This window comes from Ranitomeya imitator, chromosome 1 (assembly GCF_032444005.1).
Source record: "Ranitomeya imitator isolate aRanImi1 chromosome 1, aRanImi1.pri, whole genome shotgun sequence".
Classification (NCBI taxonomy): Eukaryota; Metazoa; Chordata; class Amphibia; order Anura; family Dendrobatidae; genus Ranitomeya; species Ranitomeya imitator.
In genome coordinates this window covers 1,170,955,918-1,170,977,594 of record NC_091282.1, presented here as the reverse complement: position 1 = coordinate 1,170,977,594, position 21,677 = coordinate 1,170,955,918, and the positions used below count along the sequence as shown (strand labels likewise).

General features: G+C 44.9%; 1 protein-coding gene across 4 annotated transcripts in view; it reads right to left on the bottom strand.

Moving 5' to 3' along the window:
- KCNIP4 (potassium voltage-gated channel interacting protein 4) overlaps positions 1-21,677 on the bottom strand; it is a 1,248,191-nt gene that overhangs the window by 486,191 nt on the left and 740,323 nt on the right. For all 4 annotated transcript variants that reach the window (XM_069744678.1, XM_069744679.1, XM_069744677.1 and 1 more), the window contains one exon: positions 17,852-17,976. In XM_069744678.1, coding sequence (XP_069600779.1) covers positions 17,852-17,976 — 125 coding nt within the window. The remainder of the gene's footprint in view (positions 1-17,851; positions 17,977-21,677) is intronic.

Genomic DNA, 21,677 nt, shown 5'->3' with positions numbered 1-21,677 from the left:
GGACGTGGTATATCTCGATTTTTCCAAAGCGTTTGATACCGTGCCGCACAAGAGGTTGGTACACAAAATGAGAATGCTTGGTCTGGGGGAAAATGTGTGTAAATGGGTTAGTAACTGGCTTAGTGATAGAAAGCAGAGGGTGGTTATAAATGGTATAGTCTCTAACTGGGTCGCTGTGACCAGTGGGGTACCGCAGGGGTCAGTATTGGGACCTGTTCTCTTCAACATATTCATTAATGATCTGGTAGAAGGTTTACACAGTAAAATATCGATATTTGCAGATGATACAAAACTATGTAAAGCAGTTAATACAAGAGAAGATAGTATTCTGCTACAGATGGATCTGAATAAGTTGGAAACTTGGGCTGAAAGGTGGCAGATGAGGTTTAACAATGATAAATGTAAGGTTATACACATGGGAAGAGGGAATCAATATCACCATTACACACTGAACGGGAAACCACTGGGTAAATCTGACAGGGAGAAGGACTTGGGGATCCTAGTTAATGATAAACTTACCTGGAGCAGCCAGTGCCAGGCAGCAGCTGCCAAGGCAAACAGGATCATGGGGTGCATTAAAAGAGGTCTGGATACACATGATGAGAGCATTATACTGCCTCTGTACAAATCCCTAGTTAGACCGCACATGGAGTACTGTGTCCAGTTTTGGGCACCGGTGCTCAGGAAGGATATAATGGAACTAGAGAGAGTACAAAGGAGGGCAACAAAATTAATAAAGGGGATGGGAGAACTACAATACCCAGATAGATTAGCGAAATTAGGATTATTTAGTCTAGAAAAAAGACGACTGAGGGGCGATCTAATAACCATGTATAAGTATATAAGGGGACAATACAAATATCTCGCTGAGGATCTGTTTATACCAAGGAAGGTGACGGGCACAAGGGGGCATTCTTTGCGTCTGGAGGAGAGAAGGTTTTTCCACCAACATAGAAGAGGATTCTTTACTGTTAGGGCAGTGAGAATCTGGAATTGCTTGCCTGAGGAGGTGGTGATGGCGAACTCAGTCGAGGGGTTCAAGAGAGGCCTGGATGTCTTCCTGGAGCAGAACAATATTGTATCATACAATTATTAGGTTCTGTAGAAGGACGTAGATCTGGGTATTTATTATGATGGAATATAGGCTGAACTGGATGGACAAATGTCTTTTTTCAGCCTTACTAACTATGTTACTATGTTACTATGTTACAGATCCCATCCTGATCTTCCTTCTTGTGAGGCCAGACATTGATGTTGTACGAGATGGTCCGGCTCACAATCGGCATTACAAGTCACCCCAAACGAGTTCAGTAATGCTGGACAATAATGTTCGTCCACAAAAAACTCTATACAGTGTCTTTATGGATTGACTTTGGGCACAAATGCACGATCAGGTTGGACTCAAACTGTTAACAGAGAGCAGAGCAAGAAGAAGGAACCGACCGGCGGCCAGGATACAAGCAGCAGTAAGTAACTGTGACAATAATTGTGGGTTCAGTCTTAAAAAAGGGGCAGGTAGCAGAGTCCTCAAGTCATACAGAATTAGGACTAAATGCCCCGTCTAATGGAGCATACCACCTTGTTCACCTAACCATCGGGAATTTGGAGGACAAAATTATGCTTCAGCATTTAATTCTTTGTCAAAACCAAAAAATGCCCACCACATTGCTTGTAAAGTAAATTTGTTCAACAACATTTTGGGTTTTGTACAGTTCGTCAGGCATAAGAAGGTCACTATAGGGAGCCAGATGACTAGGGGTTATAAGAATTCAAGGTATGGGGAGGAATTCTTCAGGAGCAAACTAGTACTGATAGGTCCAGTCAGCTTTCCAGGGTGACAGCAGTTGCTTGTGACCTTTGTAAGCCTGAAGAAGGGTACACAACCTAAAACGTTGTCGAACAAATACTTCATGTGCCATAAACTTTTGTTTTGTTTTTGCAATTTCACCACATTCGATTCTTTTCCATTTTTGAGTAAATTATAAGGTAAAATGAATGGTGTCATTGAAAACTACAAATTGTTCAGCAAAAAATAAGCCCTCACACGGCTACAATGTTAGAAAAGTAAAAAAGTGTCGGCTTATGGAATAAAAGGAGAAAAAAATGAAAGCGCAAAAATGAAAAATTCTTGGGTCCTTAAAGTAAAGGTTTAAAGAAGATTTATTACTAGGTCAAAAGTTGTCAGTTTTTGATCTTTTTTTATTTATTCCTGACGCTGCCTTAGGCCGGCGTCACACACAGCGTATGAAAATACGGTCCGTATAATACACTGAAAAGTCCCGAAAATAGTGGTCTGTAGCTCCTCCGTAGGCAGGGTGTTTCAGCGTTTTTTGCGCATGGCATCCTCCGTATGTAATCCGTATGTCATCCGTACTGCGTGTTTTTCTCGCAGGCTTGCAAAACTGACATATGGCTATACAAGGGATCCATGTGTTAAAAAACAAACAAACATATATACTGTCTATATATATATATATATATATATATATATATATATATATATATATATGTCAGTAGACACATATATGTATATATATTAATATTTCATCCAGCGCGATATAGCAGAAAGCCGGTAATTCAATTACCGGCTTTTGCTATCTCCTTCCTAAACCCGACATGATATGAGACATGGTTTACATACAGTAAACCATCTCATATCCCCATTTTTTTTTGCATATTCCACACTACTAATGTTAGTAGTGTGTATATGCAAAATTTGGCCGTTCTAGCTATTAAATTAAAGGGTTAAATGGCGGAAAAAATTGGCGTGGGCTCCAGCGCAATTTTCTCCGCCAGAGCAGTAAAGCCAGTGACTGAGGGCAGATATTAATAGCCTGGAGAGGGTCCACGGTTATTGGCCCCCCCTGGCTAAAAACACCTGCCCCCAGCCACCCCAGAAAAGGCACATCTGGAAGATGCGCCTATTCTGGCACTTGGCCACTCTCTTCCCATTCCCGTGTAGCGGTGGGATATGGGGTAATGAAGGGTTAATTGAACCTTGCTATTGTAAGGTGACATTAAGCCAGATTAATAATGGAGAAGCGTCAATTATGACACCTATCCATTATTAATCCAATACTAGTAAAGGGTTAAAAAAATACACAAACACATTATTAAAAATTATTTTAATGAAATAAAAACAAAGGTTGTTGTAATATTTTATTCTACTCTCAATCCACTCACTGAAGACCCTCGATCTGTAAATAAAAAAAAAAATAATATACCAACAATATCCTTACTTTCCGAGGATCTGTCACGTCCAACGATGTAAATCCATCTGAAGGGGTTAAAATATTTTGCAGCCACGAGCTCCGCTAATGCAGCTGCTCATGTCTGCAAAACCCCGGAGAATGAAGGTAAAGTAGGTCATTGACCTATATTTACCTGCATTTGCGGTGAGGCGCCCTCTGCTGGCTGTTCCTAGATTGTGGGAACTTTCCTAGAAAGCTCCCTGGCTCGAGATCATAAGAGGGCGCCCTCTGCTGGTTGTCCTCATATGAACTCGATCCAGGGAGCTTTCTAGGAAAGTTCCCACGATCTAGGAACAACCAGCAGAGGGCGCCTCACCGCAAATGCAGGTAAATATAGGTCAATGACCTACTTTACCTTCATTCCCTGGGGTTTTGCAGCCACGAGCATCAATGCATTAGCACAGCTCGTGGCTGCAAAATATTTTAACCCCTTCAGATGGATTTACATCGTTGGACTTTACAGATCTGCGGAAGGTAAGGATATTGTTGTTTTTTTTTTTTTTGTTACAGAACGAGGGTCTTCAGTGATTGGAATGGGCGTTCAATAAAATATTACAACAACCTTTGTTTTTATTTCATTAAAATAATTTTTAATAATGTGTTTGTGTATTTTTTTAACCATTTCCTAGTATTGGATTAATAATGGATAGGTGTCATAATTGACGCATCTCCATTATTAGTTTGGCTTAATGTCACCTTACAATAGCAAGGTGGCATTAACCTTTCATTACCCCATATCCCACCGCTACACGGGAATGGGAAGAGAGTGGCCAAGTGCCAGAATAGGCGCATCTTCCAGATGTGCCTTTTCTGGGGTGGCTGGGGGCAGGTGTTTTTAGCCAGGGGGGGGGCCAATAACCATGGACCCTCTCCAGGCTATTAATATCTGCCCTCAGTCACTGGCTTTACTACTCTGGCGGAGAAAATTGCACGGGAGCCCCCGCCAATTTTTTCCACCATTTAACCCTTTAATTTAGTAGATAGAACGGCCAAATTTTGCATATACACACTACTAACATTAGTAGTGTGGAATATGCAAAAAAAAAGGGGGGGAGAAGACATGGTTTACTGTATGTAAACCATGTCTCAAATCATGTCGGGTTTAGGAAGGAGAAAGCAAAAGCCGGTAATTGAATTACCGGCTTTAAAGCTGTCTAGCGCTGGAAGAAATATTAATATATATATATATATATATGTGTGTCTCACTGACATATATATATATATATATATATACCTATTCTATGTGTACACATTTTTTCTACCTATTCTACTGGAAGCTGTCAGTGTGATTTTACTGTACACCACAATGAATTACCGGCTTTTCTCTCTAACACCGCTGCGTATCTCTCGCAAGTCACACTGCTGGTCCGTGTGTGATCCGTATTTTTGGGGCTTCCATAGACTTTCATTGACGTTTTATTTGCGCAATACGGTGACAAACGCAGCATGCTGCAATTTTCTACGGCCGTAGAAAGCCGTATAATACTGATCAGTTTAATACGGCAGATAGGAGCAGGGGCATAGAGAATAATTGTGCCGTATGTTTTGCAAGTTTTACGGACGTAGTTTCTGCGCTCTTACGTCCGTAAAACTCGCAAGTGTGACGCCGGCCTTATAGTTCCAGAGATATGAGGCTTTTTACTTAGTACTCACATATTCTTGGTTTATACCAAGTGGGTGTGACTTACAGGATTCTCTTTAGGCTCCTATACATTATTACCCCATTGTAAAGACCATAAACATTAACATTACTGTCACAATCCATTTTAGGATTCGTGGCAGCTCCGGTTCCACTTTGTTTAAATGTAGCCTTTTTCCTTTCAGTCCATCAGGGGTTATTGTCATTTTTACCCCCCCCCCCCCCCCCCCCGGCTGGCAATCTGGTGTAACTATAGTGTTGCTTTAAATGGTCACCTGATGCATCAGCTGACTGTTGGTGCTCTCTGGTGTCAACCACTTACCACTTCAGGCGTTTGGAGTCCTGTTGCTGCGCTATCTGCAGTGTGTAGCTTGGCAGCGGTGTCTGGAAGCTAGGTGCTGTATTTTCACCTTGTCACTTTAGTGTTTGTCACTGTCCCCTGTGTTGTATTATCTGCAGTGGTGAGGCCAGTGCTCCTTGCTGGCCAGTGCACTAGCAGTGTTAGGTGACAGTGAGGGACTTAGGTTTGTGATGGCGGCAGGGGGAAAGGACACGCTTAGGGCATTAGGGGAGTGCAGGGACAGGCTCAGGTTTGAGCTCAGGTAGTGACCATCTCCCATTTCCCTATCTATAGGGCTTTCCACTCCCCAATACAATCCCGTTGTGTGTGTGCTGTGCTGTCGGACCACACGTTGGGTCGCAATATGTATCGTGACATTATCACCAACCGTCACATTTTTCCGGTAAACCATGGCTCAATTGCAGGCCTTCGCCCAACTGATCCAGACCCTCACTGATGAGATTAAGGAGCTACGGTCTCAGGTGGTGCAGCAGCTTCAGCAGTTGTCGGGGTTCTGGGTCTCGGCTCATGTGCAGGCTCAACCGGAAACCAAAATGGGTCTCCCTGACAGGTTCTCTGGAGGGAGAGATACATTTTTGGCTTTTCAGGAGGCCTGTAAATTAAATTTCAGGCTCCGCCCTCATTCTTCAGGGAGTGAGGAACAGCATGTGGGGAAAATAGTCTCCCTTCTCAAAGGTGATCCCCAATCCTGGACCTTCTCCCTGCCGACCGATTCAACATCTTTGTGGTCGGTGGATGAGTTTTTCGCGGCATTGGCGCTGGTGTATGGGGATCCTGATGGCGTCTCCCTGGCTGAGTCTCAACTTTGCAAAATCAAGCAGGGGGGCTGGCCGGCTGAGAAGTACTGATCAGAGTTTAGGAGGTGGGCCACTGACATGCAGTGGAACGACCCTGCTCTTAGGAGCCATTTTTGTCAGGGTCTAGGCTGCAAGATACTCTGGTGCAGTATGCTACTCCTGGGTCGTTGGAAGCCACCATGGGCCTTGCTATCCGGGTGGATAGATGCCTCAGGCAGAGACATACACCAAATCTGCCCCCTGTTGTCCTTTCAAAGGAGGAGGACACATCGATGCAGACAGACGAACCTATCCAAGTAGGAGGAGTCTCATCTCAAACAGGGTTGCCTGCGGTTTCGCCGTGGTACGGGGACACGTTTCTACTGTGGGCAGATTGGTCATTTCATCAATGTCTGCCAATTCGCACCAAAGTACCTTCACCATCTCAAAAGCCTCGTCCCCCTTGTCATCTGGAGGGAGGCAACCAGGGTGTGTATATTTCCTCCATCTTTTCATCTTAGTGCACCATCCCTGCTGAAGTGGTGGTTGGCGGGGTAACAGACTATACCGATGCTTGTGGACAGAGGAGCTGGAGTAAATTTGGTGGATTCTCGCTTTGTCCAGACCCATGGTCTGAGGGGAAGAATGCTGGCGAGACCCCTAAACGTTCAGACAATTGACTCTGTCCCACTCAGCCAGGGGAGGGTGACCCAAGTAGTAGATAATATAAATCTGTCTATAGGGACTCGTCAAGAAGAGTCCCTGTCATGCTACGTCTTGGAGGGTATGCCAACTCCCATCTTCTTAGGCCACCCTTGGTTGAAGAAACACAACCTGGTCATAGATTGGAGGTCCAGGGAAGTAGTCAGCTCAGAACAGTCGTATAAGGACTGCTGCCTGAGGGCTGCGATCTATGCCGTCCTTCTTCAACCTACCCCTTCTTCTCCAGTGGGGGCAGCGGAGGTGCTGCCAGGGAGTAGAGGCAAGACTCAACCCTCACCCCAAGTAAACCCTGTGTCTCGGAGTCCTCTTAGGAGGGGTCAGGGAGGGTGGTGGTTCCCTCTGGGGGTATTGTCATCTCCATTGAGCTGCGTTTGCCAAAAACCTGAGGATCAGGTGACTGCAGAGGTGAACTCTGGTAGATCGAGGCATCCTCACCGTACATCATTTTCTGGTGAGGTCAGGTGTTGAGGGTCCAATATGGTTGGGGGTGACCACTCCCATCATCCTTTAAATGGTCAACTGATGCACCAGCTGACTGTTAGTGATAAGTTTATCTTTGGAGACCAGCTTAGCAGGAGCAGCTCTCTGGTGTCAGCCACTTCAGGTGTTTGGAGTCCTGTTGCTGTGCTATCTGCGGTATGGAGCATGGCAGCGGTGTCTGGAAGCTAAGTGCTGTATTTTCACCTTGTCCCATTGGTGTTTGTCACTGTCCCCTGTGTTGTATTAACTGCAGTGGTGAGGCTAGTGCTCCTTGCAGGTCAGTGTACTAGCCAGGGCAGCATGCATTAGGTGATAGCGAGGGACTTAACGGTCGTAACGGCGGCGGGGGAAGGAACCGCTTTAAGGCGTTAGGGGAGTGCAGGGACAGGCTTAGGTTTGAGCTCAAGTGGTAACCATCCCTCATTTCCCTATCTGTAGGGCCTTCCTCTCCCCAATACCATCCAGATGTGTGTGTTGCCCCGTCCGCTGACTGACCACCCGTTGGGTCACAGTATCTATCGTGACAATTGCATCAAAAGTCCCATATCTGTGGGACTGTATTTAAAAAAAAAATTCAGGGGAGCAATGGGAATAAAAGAAGGGCAAAATCTGGACCTTTTTCACCTGGTGACCGATCTTCTTTAAATGATGTGCTGAGCTGCTGACATATTATACTATGGAGTTGCCATTCAAATTTTGTGCATAAACCAATGACAGATACTGAAATACAATAAGGCTAAAAGGAAATGGAAGAGAAAATGAATGTCCCTTAGTCCATTGGTATGTACATAGTTGTTCCTCATATATACTGTACATTGCCTACAGGACACAATGATTATCCATCATGCTACTATTAATTAGTACTATATGCTGTAAGTGCTCATTAATAGCAAATCTATCATCGGATTTCATATTACAAAGTGCATACATTATTAAACAAATCTTTAGACTTGGTGAGGCTGTTGTACTTACATACAAAATCCATGTCAGAATAGCTGTGTAATCTTTTTTCAAAGTTTTCTTAAAATCCTCATTTTAATGTCGGATGAGAAAACTTTGAAAATAAATGCAGTAAATGGTTGTGTAGTCATTTTGCAAAGTAAGTACAAAAACCTCATCTGGTCCAAGAAAATCTGTTTAAGGCTGCCGTCACACTAGCAGTATTTGGTCAGTATTTTACAACAGTATTTGTAAGCCAAAACCAGGAGTGGAACAAATAGAGGAAAATTATAATCGAAACATATGCACCACTTCTGTATTTATCACCCACTCCTGGTTTTAGCTGAGAAATACAGATGTAAAATACTGACCAAATACTGCTAGTGTGACGGCAGCCTAATAATGTTTGTAGATTACACTGAAATTCTAATGACATATCTCCTTTAATGCTACTATCCACAGTACAATTAATATAGCTAATTAACAGAGGATTAATACTGCCACACACCAAACCATGAGTTTGGCCCCTCACAACACAATTAATGCCACCTCCTACGTGCAGTATAGGTAATGCCACCACCCCTTTGCTACCGCTAACATGCTAGAGAAGAAATACTGTATTACCAAATGGCTCCGGCACAATTCATCCCACCACCGACTCTCACTACAGTTAATGCAGGCACATACAGTACATTATAGTTAACCCTTTAAGGACCTAGGCCATTTTTCATAACTTTTCGAGTTTTCCATTACCTGAAACAAGGCTTTTTTTTTTTTTTGTCGAGAACAAGTTGTTGTTATGAATGATATCCATTCATGTAAAATTACAAGTGGGGTAAAATGGTGAAAAAAAATGTAAATCCAGCTGCATCTAAAGGTATGTGCACATGTTGAGTATTTGCAGCTGATTTTTGGCAGTGATGGCATGAAAAACACTGTGCAGAATATTCATTTTTTACACATTTTCATGAGCAGTTTTGTTGCATTTTTATGTCGATTTTCTTCCCATTCATTTGAATAGACGAGAAACGCTGCAAAAACACTGATAGGATTGCCATGCAGCAGGTTTGAAAAAAACGCAGATGGTTCAAAATGGCAAGGAAAAAGCAGCATGTGCATGAGATTTTAGATGTTTCATTCATTTTTCTGTTTACAGGTGCTTGAAAAAACGCGCTGAAAAACTGCAGTAAAAAGTGCAACGTGAACAATGTCAAGTGGGGAAAAAGCAGCAATTACAGCTAGCCCAGGCTGTTGTTGTTAGAGGAGGTTCTGGCTGTATAACATGGCCAGCATCTGCTGTGTACGGAGTCCCGACCTGTTAATATACAGTACTAGCTATTGAACCCGTTCTACGCCCGGGTGGCGAGCATTTATATTGGTATATGGTCTCCATCCTGGTATGTGCTGCTCCATCCTGCGTCCCCATCCTGTCATGTGCTGCTCCATCCTGCGTCCCCATCCTGTCATGCGCTGCTCCATCCTGCATCCCCATCCTGTCATGCGCTGCTCCATCCTGCGTCCCCATCCTGTTATGCGCTGCTCCATCCTGCGTCCCCATCCTGTCATGTGCTGTTCCATCCTACGTCCCCATCCTGTCATGCGCTGCTCCATCCTGCGTCCCCATCCTGTCATGTGCTGCTCCATCCTGCGTCCCCATCCTGTCATGCGCTGCTCCCATCCTGCGTCCCCATCCTGTCATGCGCTGCTCCCATCCTGCGTCCACATCCTGTCATGTGCTGCTCCATCCTGCGTCCCCATCCTGTCATGTGCTGCTCCATCCTGCGTCCCCATCCTGTCATGCGTTGCTCCATCCTGCGTCCCCATCCTGTCATGTGCTGCTCCATCCTGCGTCCCCATCCTGTCATGTGCTGCTCCATCCTGCGTCCCCATCCTGTCATGTGCTGCTCCCATCCTGCGTCCCCATCCTGTCATGCGCTGCTCCATCCTGCGTCCCCATCCTGTCATGTGCTGCTCCATCCTGCGTCCCCATCCTTATGTGCTGCTCCATCCTGCGTCCCCATCCTTATGTGCTGCTGCATCCTGCGTCTCCATCCTTATGTGCTGCTCCATCCTGCGTCCCCATCCTTATGTGCTGCTCCATCCTGCGTCCCCATCCTTATGTGCTGCTCCATCCTGCGTCCCCATCCTTATGTGCTGCTCCATCCTGCGTCCCCATCCTTATGTGCTGCTCCATCCTGCATCCCCATCCTTATGTGCTGCTGCATCCTGCGTCCCCATCCTTATGTGCTGCTGCATCCTGCGTCCCCATCCTTATGTGCTGCTGCATCCTGCGTCCCCATCCTTATGTGCTGCTGCATCCTGCGTCCCCATCCTTATGTGCTGCTCCATCCTGCGTCCCCATCCTTATGTGCTGCTCCATCCTGCGTCCCAATCCTTATGTGCTGCTCCCATCCTGCGTCCCCATCCTGCGTCCCCATCCTTATGTGCTGCTCCATCCTGCGTCCCCATACTGCCTCTGACCCGCTCGGCACCGAGTGCTGGGGGGCCTGAGCAGGCGGGGACACCGGCGCGCTGTGGGGGTCAGGTGCCGGTATCGCCGCCAGCTCAGGCCCCCCAGCACTTACTATACTCACCTGTCTGTCCCGTTCCAGCGCTGCGTGCCGCCATCTTCCCGGTCTCCTGGCTGTGACTGTTCAGTCAGAGGGCGGCGCCGGCGCGCATTAAGCGCGTCACCGCGCCCTCTGAACTGAAGGTCACAGACCGAAGACCGGGAAGATGGCGGCGCTCAGCGATGGAACGGGGACAGGTGAATATGGGCGATACTCACCCTCCTGGTGGTCCCTGCTTCTCTGTTGGAGATCGCGGTGTGCGTTCAGTGTGAACGCACACCGCGATCTCCCGGGAGCGTCACTCTGTGAGGCCCAGACTGCGCCGGCGCTTGCGCCTGCGCAGTCTATAGAGGCTTCGGACAGAGTGACGCTCCCAGCGTTATATTATAGATATACGTATATAACACAGTTATAGGGCTCACTTCATAGTGCATGAAGCTTCTAATCTATCTCCTTTTTTCCTATATTGTTTCACATAGAGGCAGAGCTTGTGTACGGATTTGGACAGCATTGCCCTGTTCCTCTCCCTGAAGACAGCAATTGCGTGTACAGTGTCACGTGTTTTCATACATGTATTGTGTCATGTGACTTGCCAAGTATTGTGTTTTGTGCAGTGTTTAAGTGAGGTGAAGCGTTAACATGCAATGTAAGTAGTGCACAGTGCAGAATGTGCATAGGGTAAGCATAGGACTGTATAGATTACAATAGAATAGGACATAAGGTAAGAATAGGCTTAATGCATACTGTTATAGGATAGTAACTATAGCTCAAATTACAGGCATGAGATACAGTTAATGTTTGGGAGGAGCCCGTAGTGAGTAGTGTTGAGCGATACCGTCCGATACTTGAAAGTATCGGTATCGGATAGTATCGGCCGATACCCGAAAAATATCGGATATCGCCGATACCGATATCCGATACCAATACAAGTCAATGGGACATCAAGTATCGGAAGGTATTCTCATGGTTCCCAGGGTCTGAAGGAGAGGAAACTCTCCTTCAGGCCCTGGGATCCATAGGGATGTGTAAAATAAAGAATTAAAATAAAAAATATTGATATATTTACCTCTCCGGCGGCCCCTGAACTCAGCGCGGGTAACCGGCAGGCTTCTTTGTTCAAAATCAGCGCTTTTAGGACCTGAGAATCACGTCCCGGCTTCTGATTGGTCGCGGGCCGCCCATGTGACCGCCACGCGACCAATCACAAGCCACGACGTCACCGCAAGCTATTAGCGCGCTCTTTTTTGAAAAATGAGCGCGTTAATGACTTTCAAAGACGTAGCGGCTTGTGATTGGTCGCTGCCACGTGACCAATCACAAGCCGTGACGTCACCGCAAGCTATTAACGCGCTCATTTTTAAAAATGAGCGCGTTAATGGCTTTCAAATACGTAGCGGCTTGTGATTGGTCGCGTGGCCGCGACCAATCACAAGCCGCGACGTCACCGCAAGCTATTAACGCGCTCATTTTTAAAAATGAGCGCGTTAATGGCTTTCAAAGACATAGCGGCTTGTGATTGGTCGCGTGGCCACGACCAATCACAAGCCGTGACGTCACCGCAAGCTATTAACGCGCTCATTTTTAAAAATGAGCGCGTTAATGGCTTTCAAAGACGTAGCGGCTTGTGATTGGTCGCGTGGCCGCGACCAATCACAAGCCGCGACGTCACCGCAAGCTATTAACGCGCTCATTTTTAAAAATGAGCGCGTTAATGGCTTTCAAAGACGTAGCGGCTTGTGATTGGTCGCGGCCACGCGGCCACGTGAGTGTGATGGGCTCCTGAAGATTGAGGCCTGGAGAGTGGAGGACTGCACCCTACAAGTGAGTGTGATGGGCTCCTGAAGATTGAGGCCAGCACCCTACAAGTGAGTGTGATGGGCTCCTGAAGATTGAGGCCAGCACCCTACAAGTGAGTGTGATGGGCTCCTGAAGATTGAGGCCTGGAGATAGCGGAGGCCTACACCCTACAAGTGAGTGTGATGGGCTCCTGAAGATTGAGGCCAGCACCCTACAAGTGAGTGTGATGGGCTCCTGAAGATTGAGGCCTGGAGATAGCGGAGGCCTACACCCTACAAGTGAGTGTGATCGGCTCCTGAAGATTGAGGCCTGGAGACAGCGGAGGCCTGCACCCTACAAGTGAGTGTGATGGGCTCCTGAAGATTGAGGCCTGGAGATAGCGGAGGCCTACACCCTACAAGTGAGTGTGATGGGCTCCTGAAGATTGAGGCCTGGAGACAGCGGAGGCCTGCACCCTACAAGTGAGTGTGATGGGCTGCACGGTGCAGCACGGTGGCGCAGTGGTTAGCACTGCAGCCTTGCAGCACTGGGGTCCTGGGTTCTAATCCCACCCAGGACAACATCTGCAAAGAGTTTGTATGTTCTCTCCGTGTTTGCGTGGGTTTCCTCCGGGCACTCCGGTTTCCTCCCACATTCCAAAGACATACTGATAGGGATTCTAGATTGTGAGCCCCATTGGGGACAGTGATTTTAATGTGTGCAAAACTGTAAAGCGCTGCGGAATAGGTTAGCGCTATATAAAAAAAAAAAGATTATTATTATTATGGGCTCCTGAAGATTGAGGCCTGGAGACAGCGGAGGCCAATACCCTACAAGTGAGTGTGATGGGCTCCTGAAAACTGAGGCCAGCACCCTACAAGTGAGTGATGGACCCCACACCTGACAGCACACTAGGACTGGGACACTGTTTTCCTGTAACGTGCCACAGCGTAACCGGCTCGGTCATGACTACCACTGTTAGCAACTTCACACTTGCATGCTCCATGATTAGTGTAAAATATGGCTTTCAGGGGAGCAGTGGCACCCCACAAACAATGTATGATACTTGTTGGAACCCGTTCAGCATCACATTGAGGCAGTATGGCAATAAGGAGGAGAAGAGGAGTCATACAGACCTAACTATAATTTTGGTAACATGCAGAGGTCAGCAAACCTGCTCCTGATCACCAAATGTTATTTATCAAGAAAATTTTGAGGCCATCAATTTTGACCCAGTTAGGGACGTTGAGCTCCTCAGCAGCTGCACGTACCATGCTGTCTTACCTAGTACGGTTCCTGGGGAAGTCAGTTACTATTCAGTAAACAAGGCCATTATCGAGTTATACTCAGTGATTATATGGGTATTAAGCAAACATCACAGATGCTGGCGAGAAGTGTGCGCTCCGGCACAGGTTCCAATAACAGATGTTACTAGAAATAGGCGGGATGCTGGAAGAGTGGGTGACACTGGGGAGAGCAGGATGCTTATCCTGCATATGTCAGTGTAAGACAGGAGATGTGATATCCTGTGTGTACTCGGACTGGATCTACTAATAAGTCACAGGAGAGCTCTAACATAAATAATATGTTGTAAGTTACATTTACTTTTTTATCCAAAGTGTAAAGTATTCTGCTGTCATTTTATAAATGACATTTCTATTATATTTTTACTCTGATTGTTCCACTCCTGGTTTTGGCTTATAAATACTGATGTAAAATACTGAAAACATACTCAACGTGTGAACATGTCCTTTGAGTATTTCCACTCTGCAAAATCTGGATAACAGTGGACTTTAATGGAAAGGCATTAAGGGCAACAGATCCATTCTAAGCCCTTAAATGTTAATTTCCAACTTATTTCCAACTTGTGTCTTGAGCAGCACACAGCTCTCTAGTTCCTTTCACGTAGTCTACGGTCACATGTAGTGAACCATTTGTAGAGATGAGCGAACCTGAACTGTTAAGTACGGGTTCATACTGCACATATAGTGTCCGATGCTGGACTCCGACCACGGACTTCTCCCGGAAGTACTTTTTAGTGTTCAGCCTTTGAAAGCTCAATAAATCCTGCTGCAGCACATCCGATCAACAAGCTTTTAGGTTGTGGGCACTGCAGCCATCACAACTATGCTAACTATGGGCATGGCTGTGATTGGCCAGTATATTATGTGACCTGACGTATACAACCGACGTTCACAGGTGGTGCCGCTCTGACTAGCATAGGGACAGGATGCAGCTCAAGTGAGGGACAGTGTTAGGTTCTGTGGGTGCACTATGCAAAACAGCCCCTGTGGGGGACTCTGCAAAACAGCCCCTGTGGGGGACTCTGCAAAACAGCCCCTGTGGGGGACTCTGCAAAACAGCCCCTGTGGGGGACTCTGCAAAACAGCCCCTGTGGGGGACTCTGCAAAACAGCCCCTGTGGGGGACTCTGCAAAACAGCCCCTGTGGGGGACTCTGCAAAACAGCCCCTGTGGGGGACTCTGCAAAACAGCCCCTGTGGGGGGACTCTGCAAAACAGCCCCTGTGGGGGGACTCTGCAAAACAGCCCCTGTGGGGGGACTCTGCAAAACAGCCCCTGTGGGGGGACTCTGCAAAACAGCCCCTGTGGGGGACTCTGCAAAACAGCCCCTGTGGGGGACTCTGCAAAACAGCCCCTGTGGGGGACTCTGCAAAACAGCCCCTGTGGGGGACTCTGCAAAACAGCCCCTATGGGGGACTCTGCAAAACAGCCCCTGTGGGGGACTCTGCAAAACAGCCCCTGTGGGGGGACTCTGCAAAACAGCCCCTGTGGGGGGACTCTGCAAAACAGCCCCTGTGGGGGGACTCTGCAAAACAGAGGCGTGCAAAGAATGAGGAGAGCATCAAAAAGGGGATGTGTCCGTGATGCTGCTGGTGGTGTAGCTGCTGCAAGAAGAGGACATAGTCGATCTATGCCTGAGTCAGTCGCACCCTTTTTTTTTTAGCTGGACAAAAAAAGTGTCAGCACAACTTGTTTTGTCCTGCTGAGATAACTGATTACCACTGGATTCATTTCATATGGACATGTGAGCTTAGCCTTATTTATTGCAGGGGAGGTGAGCTTTCTCCTTTGAGGGACAGTTTTGGTTCAGTGTCCATAGTGGTTGATAACTTTATTGACTAACTGAAAAAACAAGAGCGGATATATCATTGGTGCAACGTGTGCAGCCGAGCAGGGGTCCAAAATATAAAGGGACCCATTTCAAGCTCCATGAGAGGGGGGATTGTGCATTATGATGAGCTATTTTACTGCAAAAAGAGCCCCTATATGATTCTTGCACAGGGGACCTCTTCTGACTGTGTCCGCCAGTGTGATAAGATGATAATAGGAAGCTTTCAAGAATACTTAGTTCTCTTCATCAGGCATAGTACCCGAGTAGTCTCAAAAGCTTGCTATTTATTACCATCTCTTCAGTTAGCCATTAAAAGGTATCAACCACTGAGGACTCTCAAATTTTAATATTTTTCTATGTTCTGGCCAACACGGTGCAAAGATATATTTTTCCTGTGCCAGTTCTCGTTTAGTAGTTTTATCCTATATGTGAGCTTATTCTACTGTGACCCATTTACGATCTGTCAGTGCTTATTTTGAAATGTACACTTGTATCACTATATTTGGATATAGAGATAATGGGGCCTTTGAACACTGCTCTTCAAAATGTTGATGGTGGGGATATGTGAAATGATAAAAGCAGGTCAGGAGAAAGGTGGTTGGTATCCCAAGAGTTAACTCCTTTCCTGGAATGTAGCTACTGTGCATACTGTAAGCTTGCGAGCAGGGCCCTCACTCCTCTTGGTATCTATTTTGAACTGTGATTTCTGTTATGCTGTAATGTCTATTGTCTGTACAAGTCCCCTCTATAAATTGTAAAGTGCTGCGGAATGTGTTGGCGCTATGTTAATAAAATTATTATTATTATTATACTGAACCAGACTCTGGTGGTAAATCTCCTAGAACACATGCTATGCACTATGTAAGATAAAAGCTCTCACAGCTAGTGAATGACCGCAGAAAGGCAATTGCAATCTTGCTTATTTTCATGCTGTCTAACTAATTATACCAATTACAAAATATCAGAATAACCCTTTAATTGCAATTAGGCCTTCACCAGAACACCAACTGTTAACAAGACATGAGATGATGGACAACCCTACAATAGCTGTTAAGCAGGGTATTTAAAACAAGTCCAGTACCACTGACTGCCAACTTGTCTCATGTTCATATTACTAAACAATTTTTCCCATAAACTAGGGACACCTAGGAGGCTCCAAACAAAAAGTTAGCAAATTTCCTGGGTGCTACTAAAAACTTCTCAGCGGCTTATTCAGAAGATTGCATGTGCATGCCACTGGGATGCTTCCTCATCAAACGCCCTGGTGTTAAAATGCACATTCAAGGGTGGGTGATGGGGCATGGAAAGATTTATGGAATCGGTGCACCAAACATTTGTTGGTGCACTGAGTGTACTGCAATTGGCATCCGGACAAAAATTCATCCTGCAGGTAGGCAAGTACAAATTTCCATTTTATGTCACACTCACTTTGAAATACTAAAGCGGATCTGTCACCAGATTTTATAACACAGATTGGTTATACTATTGAATAGATCTCTTATATCTGAGGAGGGAGATGTGCTAACTTTGAAAATTTTAGGTCAGATCAGCGACAGCTGTATAACTCAAGAGTTCAGCTAGCAATTGAGAGAGTTCGTGGATCCCAGTGCTTTTATTAGCTAAACTCAATCTCTGCCTACCGTGTGTGATTGACAGCTCCTCCCTGCTGCTAAAATCTCACACTGCTTAGTACAAGCCTCAGCAGCCATTCCGGCTCGGTGTGTGGAGACTGACTTTAGCTAATGAATACGCTTGGATTAATGAGCAATCTCAGTCTCCTGCCAACTTAGTTTTTCACTTTTGTGTCTGGCTTCCTCAGCCCATCATCCCGGGTACCTCTGGTATATACTAGTCCCGGCAACATCTAGGCCTCAAGTGATGTTGTGATTTTGCAGGGCCATCTAAAGCCAGATGCATCTAGGATGCCATAATAAAGATGCTAGGTGCAGAAGTGAAGACTGGTCTGGCTGCCACAGTTGACTGAAATGCCAGACGAGGGTAGCACAAATCTTTTTGCTCAACACTTTATGGACACTATTTGTAAGATCTCTGGAAATGATTCTGACTTGTGTCAATATGCTGGTTCAATGCACAATTATATTTAGGCAGTCATAAAATATCTTCATTATGTAAACTTATTCGTCTTTATAACCCTCTTTTGTAGCATCACAATAATTAAAATGCAATAAATTAGAAAGCTCACGTTCTTGAATCCTCTGTAGAGAATCTGCAGCTCCTTCTTTGTGAACTTTGTCTGTGCCTCAAGCAGCTCAAGAGCCTCGGGGCGATGCCGAACTGTGGCCATTTCCAATTCATCTTCAACATTGTCTGTAGTAGAATCCAAAACACAAGTTAAAACAGAATTGATTCAAGTCAGAGAATAAGACACAGAAGACCGAAGAACTCAGCAGCATCATGTCCCATGTTGTTTGGTCGCAGTGGTTGTCCTTGCTTATAACTATCTGACACTGATCTCACCCTTCATTTATTTAATGTTCTTCCCATTATTAAATTACACTGTTACAGTTCTCAGCATAAATTATTGTACACCCCAACAGATTTGTCAGAAAACCTTTAATTTTCTTTCAAAAGTAACATTTTCCATGGGGTACTATAATGCAAAATACTTCCATAAATGTAGGCCATTGTTTGCAAGCCAGAAAAATAAAGAATGTTCCTAACAAATTAATTCAAGATCATGTTGCAAAAATGAGTACATCCCAATGAAAGTCTTAGGAGCAAAGCTAAAGTTTAGACTACAAAATTCTAATTAACAAGAATTCAGCCAAGGGAAGTATAATTAGTCATTAAGTAACTGTCCAGCAGACAGTTTACTATAAAAGGGCATCATGATAACAAGAAAACCGTTACCATTTCATGCTGTCAGCAATGGCACCACAAGGAAGAGAAATGTTAAAAGACCATGGTTGTCCATGGTAGTCAACATCAAAAAAGGAAAGTCTTCTGAAAAGAAGGGTTGAAGATGATCAATATGCAAGTTAAGTGCAGGTGGCTAAAGATGTAGGAAGCCAAACTGGGATGTTTCCTGTGATACTATACATTATAGACTGCAGATGGATGGCATGCATGGGTGCTGTGCATGAAAGTGTCTCTCCTAAAGCCAATGTACAAAAATGCTGTTTACAATTTGCCAGGGCCCATGCTAAAATACATGAAGACTACTGGGACTCTATACTTGATTGATGAGACCAAAATACATGTTTTTGGAACTGATAGCTTCAAAATTGTTAGGTATCACCAAAGGTGAGGAGTGCAAAGATAAATGCTTAGTGCCTACAGTGAGACATGGTGGTGGTAGGTGGCAGTTTCCTTATGTAGGGCTGCATGAATGCTGCCTGGAATCGGGGAGATACATTTCATTGATAGCATCATGAATTCACAGATGTACTGCTCTATATGAAAAGAGAAAATGCTGCCATCACTCCATACCCTGGTTTGATGCACACTTTTCCAACAAGCCAATGGTTTAAAATACACATCTAAAGCCAATGCTTTATTTGTGAGGAAGAACAAGGTGAAAGTGATTCAGTGGCAAAGTATGTCTCCTGATCTGAACACAATCAAACACCTGGGGAATTCTGAAGAGACAAGTTGGGCATCACTGTAACCCCGGCATCCAGGCTCTAAGAGACAACATTCTTGAAAAATGGTAAAAGACAGATGTAGGAATATGTCGTCATCTTACTCATTCCATGCCTAGAAGACTTGGTGCTCTCCTTAAAAAATCATGGAGGTAATACCAAATACTAGATGCAGCATTTGATGAGGGGTGTATTCATTTTTTAATCAACTAGTTTGAGTAAAACAAGATTTTGTAATGAAAGTTATATTGTTAACCTTACTTTCATGTTAAGGATAAAAAAAAAAATGTTCTATGAAACTCAGTATTGTCCAAATTTTGAATATTGCTTTGGTGTTCAGTGAGATATTAAATTCTTACTTATCAAAGGGGGGTGTACTCATTTGTGCTGACCACTGTATGTTTTTAATATTTTATATTCAAATTTTTTTACATTCTCTGGGATATAAATGATAGATAGTGCTAGTGCCACCAAATGCAAACACAATACCTTATATTTTATTCTTAAAGGCTAAGGACACCTTTGCACTTATGTATTTATTTTTTATTTGTTTAAATTAAAAATGCAAAATTAATCAACTTTCTAATTAATCATAATGAAAAATGTAATACCATTTTGATACTGCAGAATGTGAGTCCTACACCTAGCTGGCCTGCAAAACTGATAAATATCCATCAGAGCTCTGCTCCTGGTTCTGACAACATTTTGGCTCCTTCCTCATTATCTCTGTTTTAAAAATGGACAATCCCGTACAATCCAATTGGGCTTTGTAAACATCTCCTTTTTAACAGATCTATTTGTCCCCAGTCTGAGAAAAAAAAACTCAGTGCAAGTTTTATTCTTATTAATTTTTGCAGATCAGAGTTGGTTCTTCAAATCTTTAGGAATAATTAATACATGGATTCATGTGCTATCTGTAGTTTCCAAAATCTGACACAGTCATGTATTGAGACTTACATATTTACACCGATTTCGATTTTTATTTTATAAATCAATAGTACAGATGAAAAGAAGAAACTTCTTCAGAGAAATCTGCTGTCACAAGGGGGGGGTCGGTCAGCGGACGGCACGACAAACACTCAACGGGATGGAAATGGGGAGAGGAAGGCCCTACCAATAGGGAATGAGGGATGGGCACCTCTTGCTCAAATCTGAGCCTGTTCCTGCACTCCTCTAACGCACTAAATGGGTCCTTCCCCCCACCGTTGTCAGGAACCTCATTCCTCGCTGTCACCTCACACTGCCCTGGCCAGTGCACTGGCCGGCAAGGGCGCTAGCCTCACCACGGCAGATGGTACAGAAACAGGACTCCAAACTCAAGAAGTAGCGTACACCAGAGAGATGCAACTGCACGGCTGGTCTCCATAGAATAACTCTATCACCAACAGCAAGCTGATGCATCAGGTGATCATTTAAAGGATGATGGGAGTGGTCACCACCACATCAGCTGACCTAGCCACTCTCCAGTTGCAGCAATCTTCTAGCAGCTGAAACTGACTATAACTCCCGCTGGTCCTGAAAGGAAAAAAGCTACATTTAAAACATAGTGGAACCATAGCTGCACAAATCCAAAAATAGGTCATGACATAGGCTTCTTTCTCCTTCTGGATTGATCTTCCACTCTTGTGTCATAAAATCTATAAATCCTGTATGTAGTAAAGTTTGCCTTTACTGAGATAGGAGATGACAGTTGGTGCTTTTAAAATTCTGTGGAGGGGGAGGAGCTAGTTCTACTGAAATGACAGTTACAATTCTCCATAGAACTTTATAAGCACCAACGGCCATTTCCTATCTTAGTGATTAGAAAATTTGTATTCACTGAAGACAAAGTTTACCTGAGAATTGAGAGTTTTGAGAATGAAGAAGGCAGAGAAATAAGTGAATTTCTCTAATAAGATTTATTAGGCTACGTTCACACGGTGCGGTTTTTGCTGCGGATCCGCAGCGGATTTGCCGCTGCGGATCCGCAGCCGTTTTCCATGTGGGGTACAGTACAATGTAACCCTATGGAAAACGAAACCCGCTGTGCCGACGATCCTGAATTTCCACGGAAAAACCGCGCGGAAACGCTGCGGAAAAAAAGAAGTACCATGTCAATTCTTTCTGCGGATTCCGCAGCGGGTTTCCGACTGCACCAATAGGAAAGTGCAGTTGGAAACCCGCAGAGGAATCCGCAGAAGAAAACGCAGGAAAATCCGCAGTGCAAAGTGCAATGATTTTGCACTGCGGATTTTCCAAAAAAAGGACCTGAAAAATCCGCAGGAAATTCAGGATCGTGTGAACATACCCTTAGAAAGTTTTTTATTTTCACCTGTACTATTATTTTATGAAAAAAAAAACAAATTGTTACACTTTAAGAGACAGCAGCAGGAGCAAGTTTCAGCATAGCAGATTAGATTGTGTAGAGGGGTATGTGTGCGAGTGACT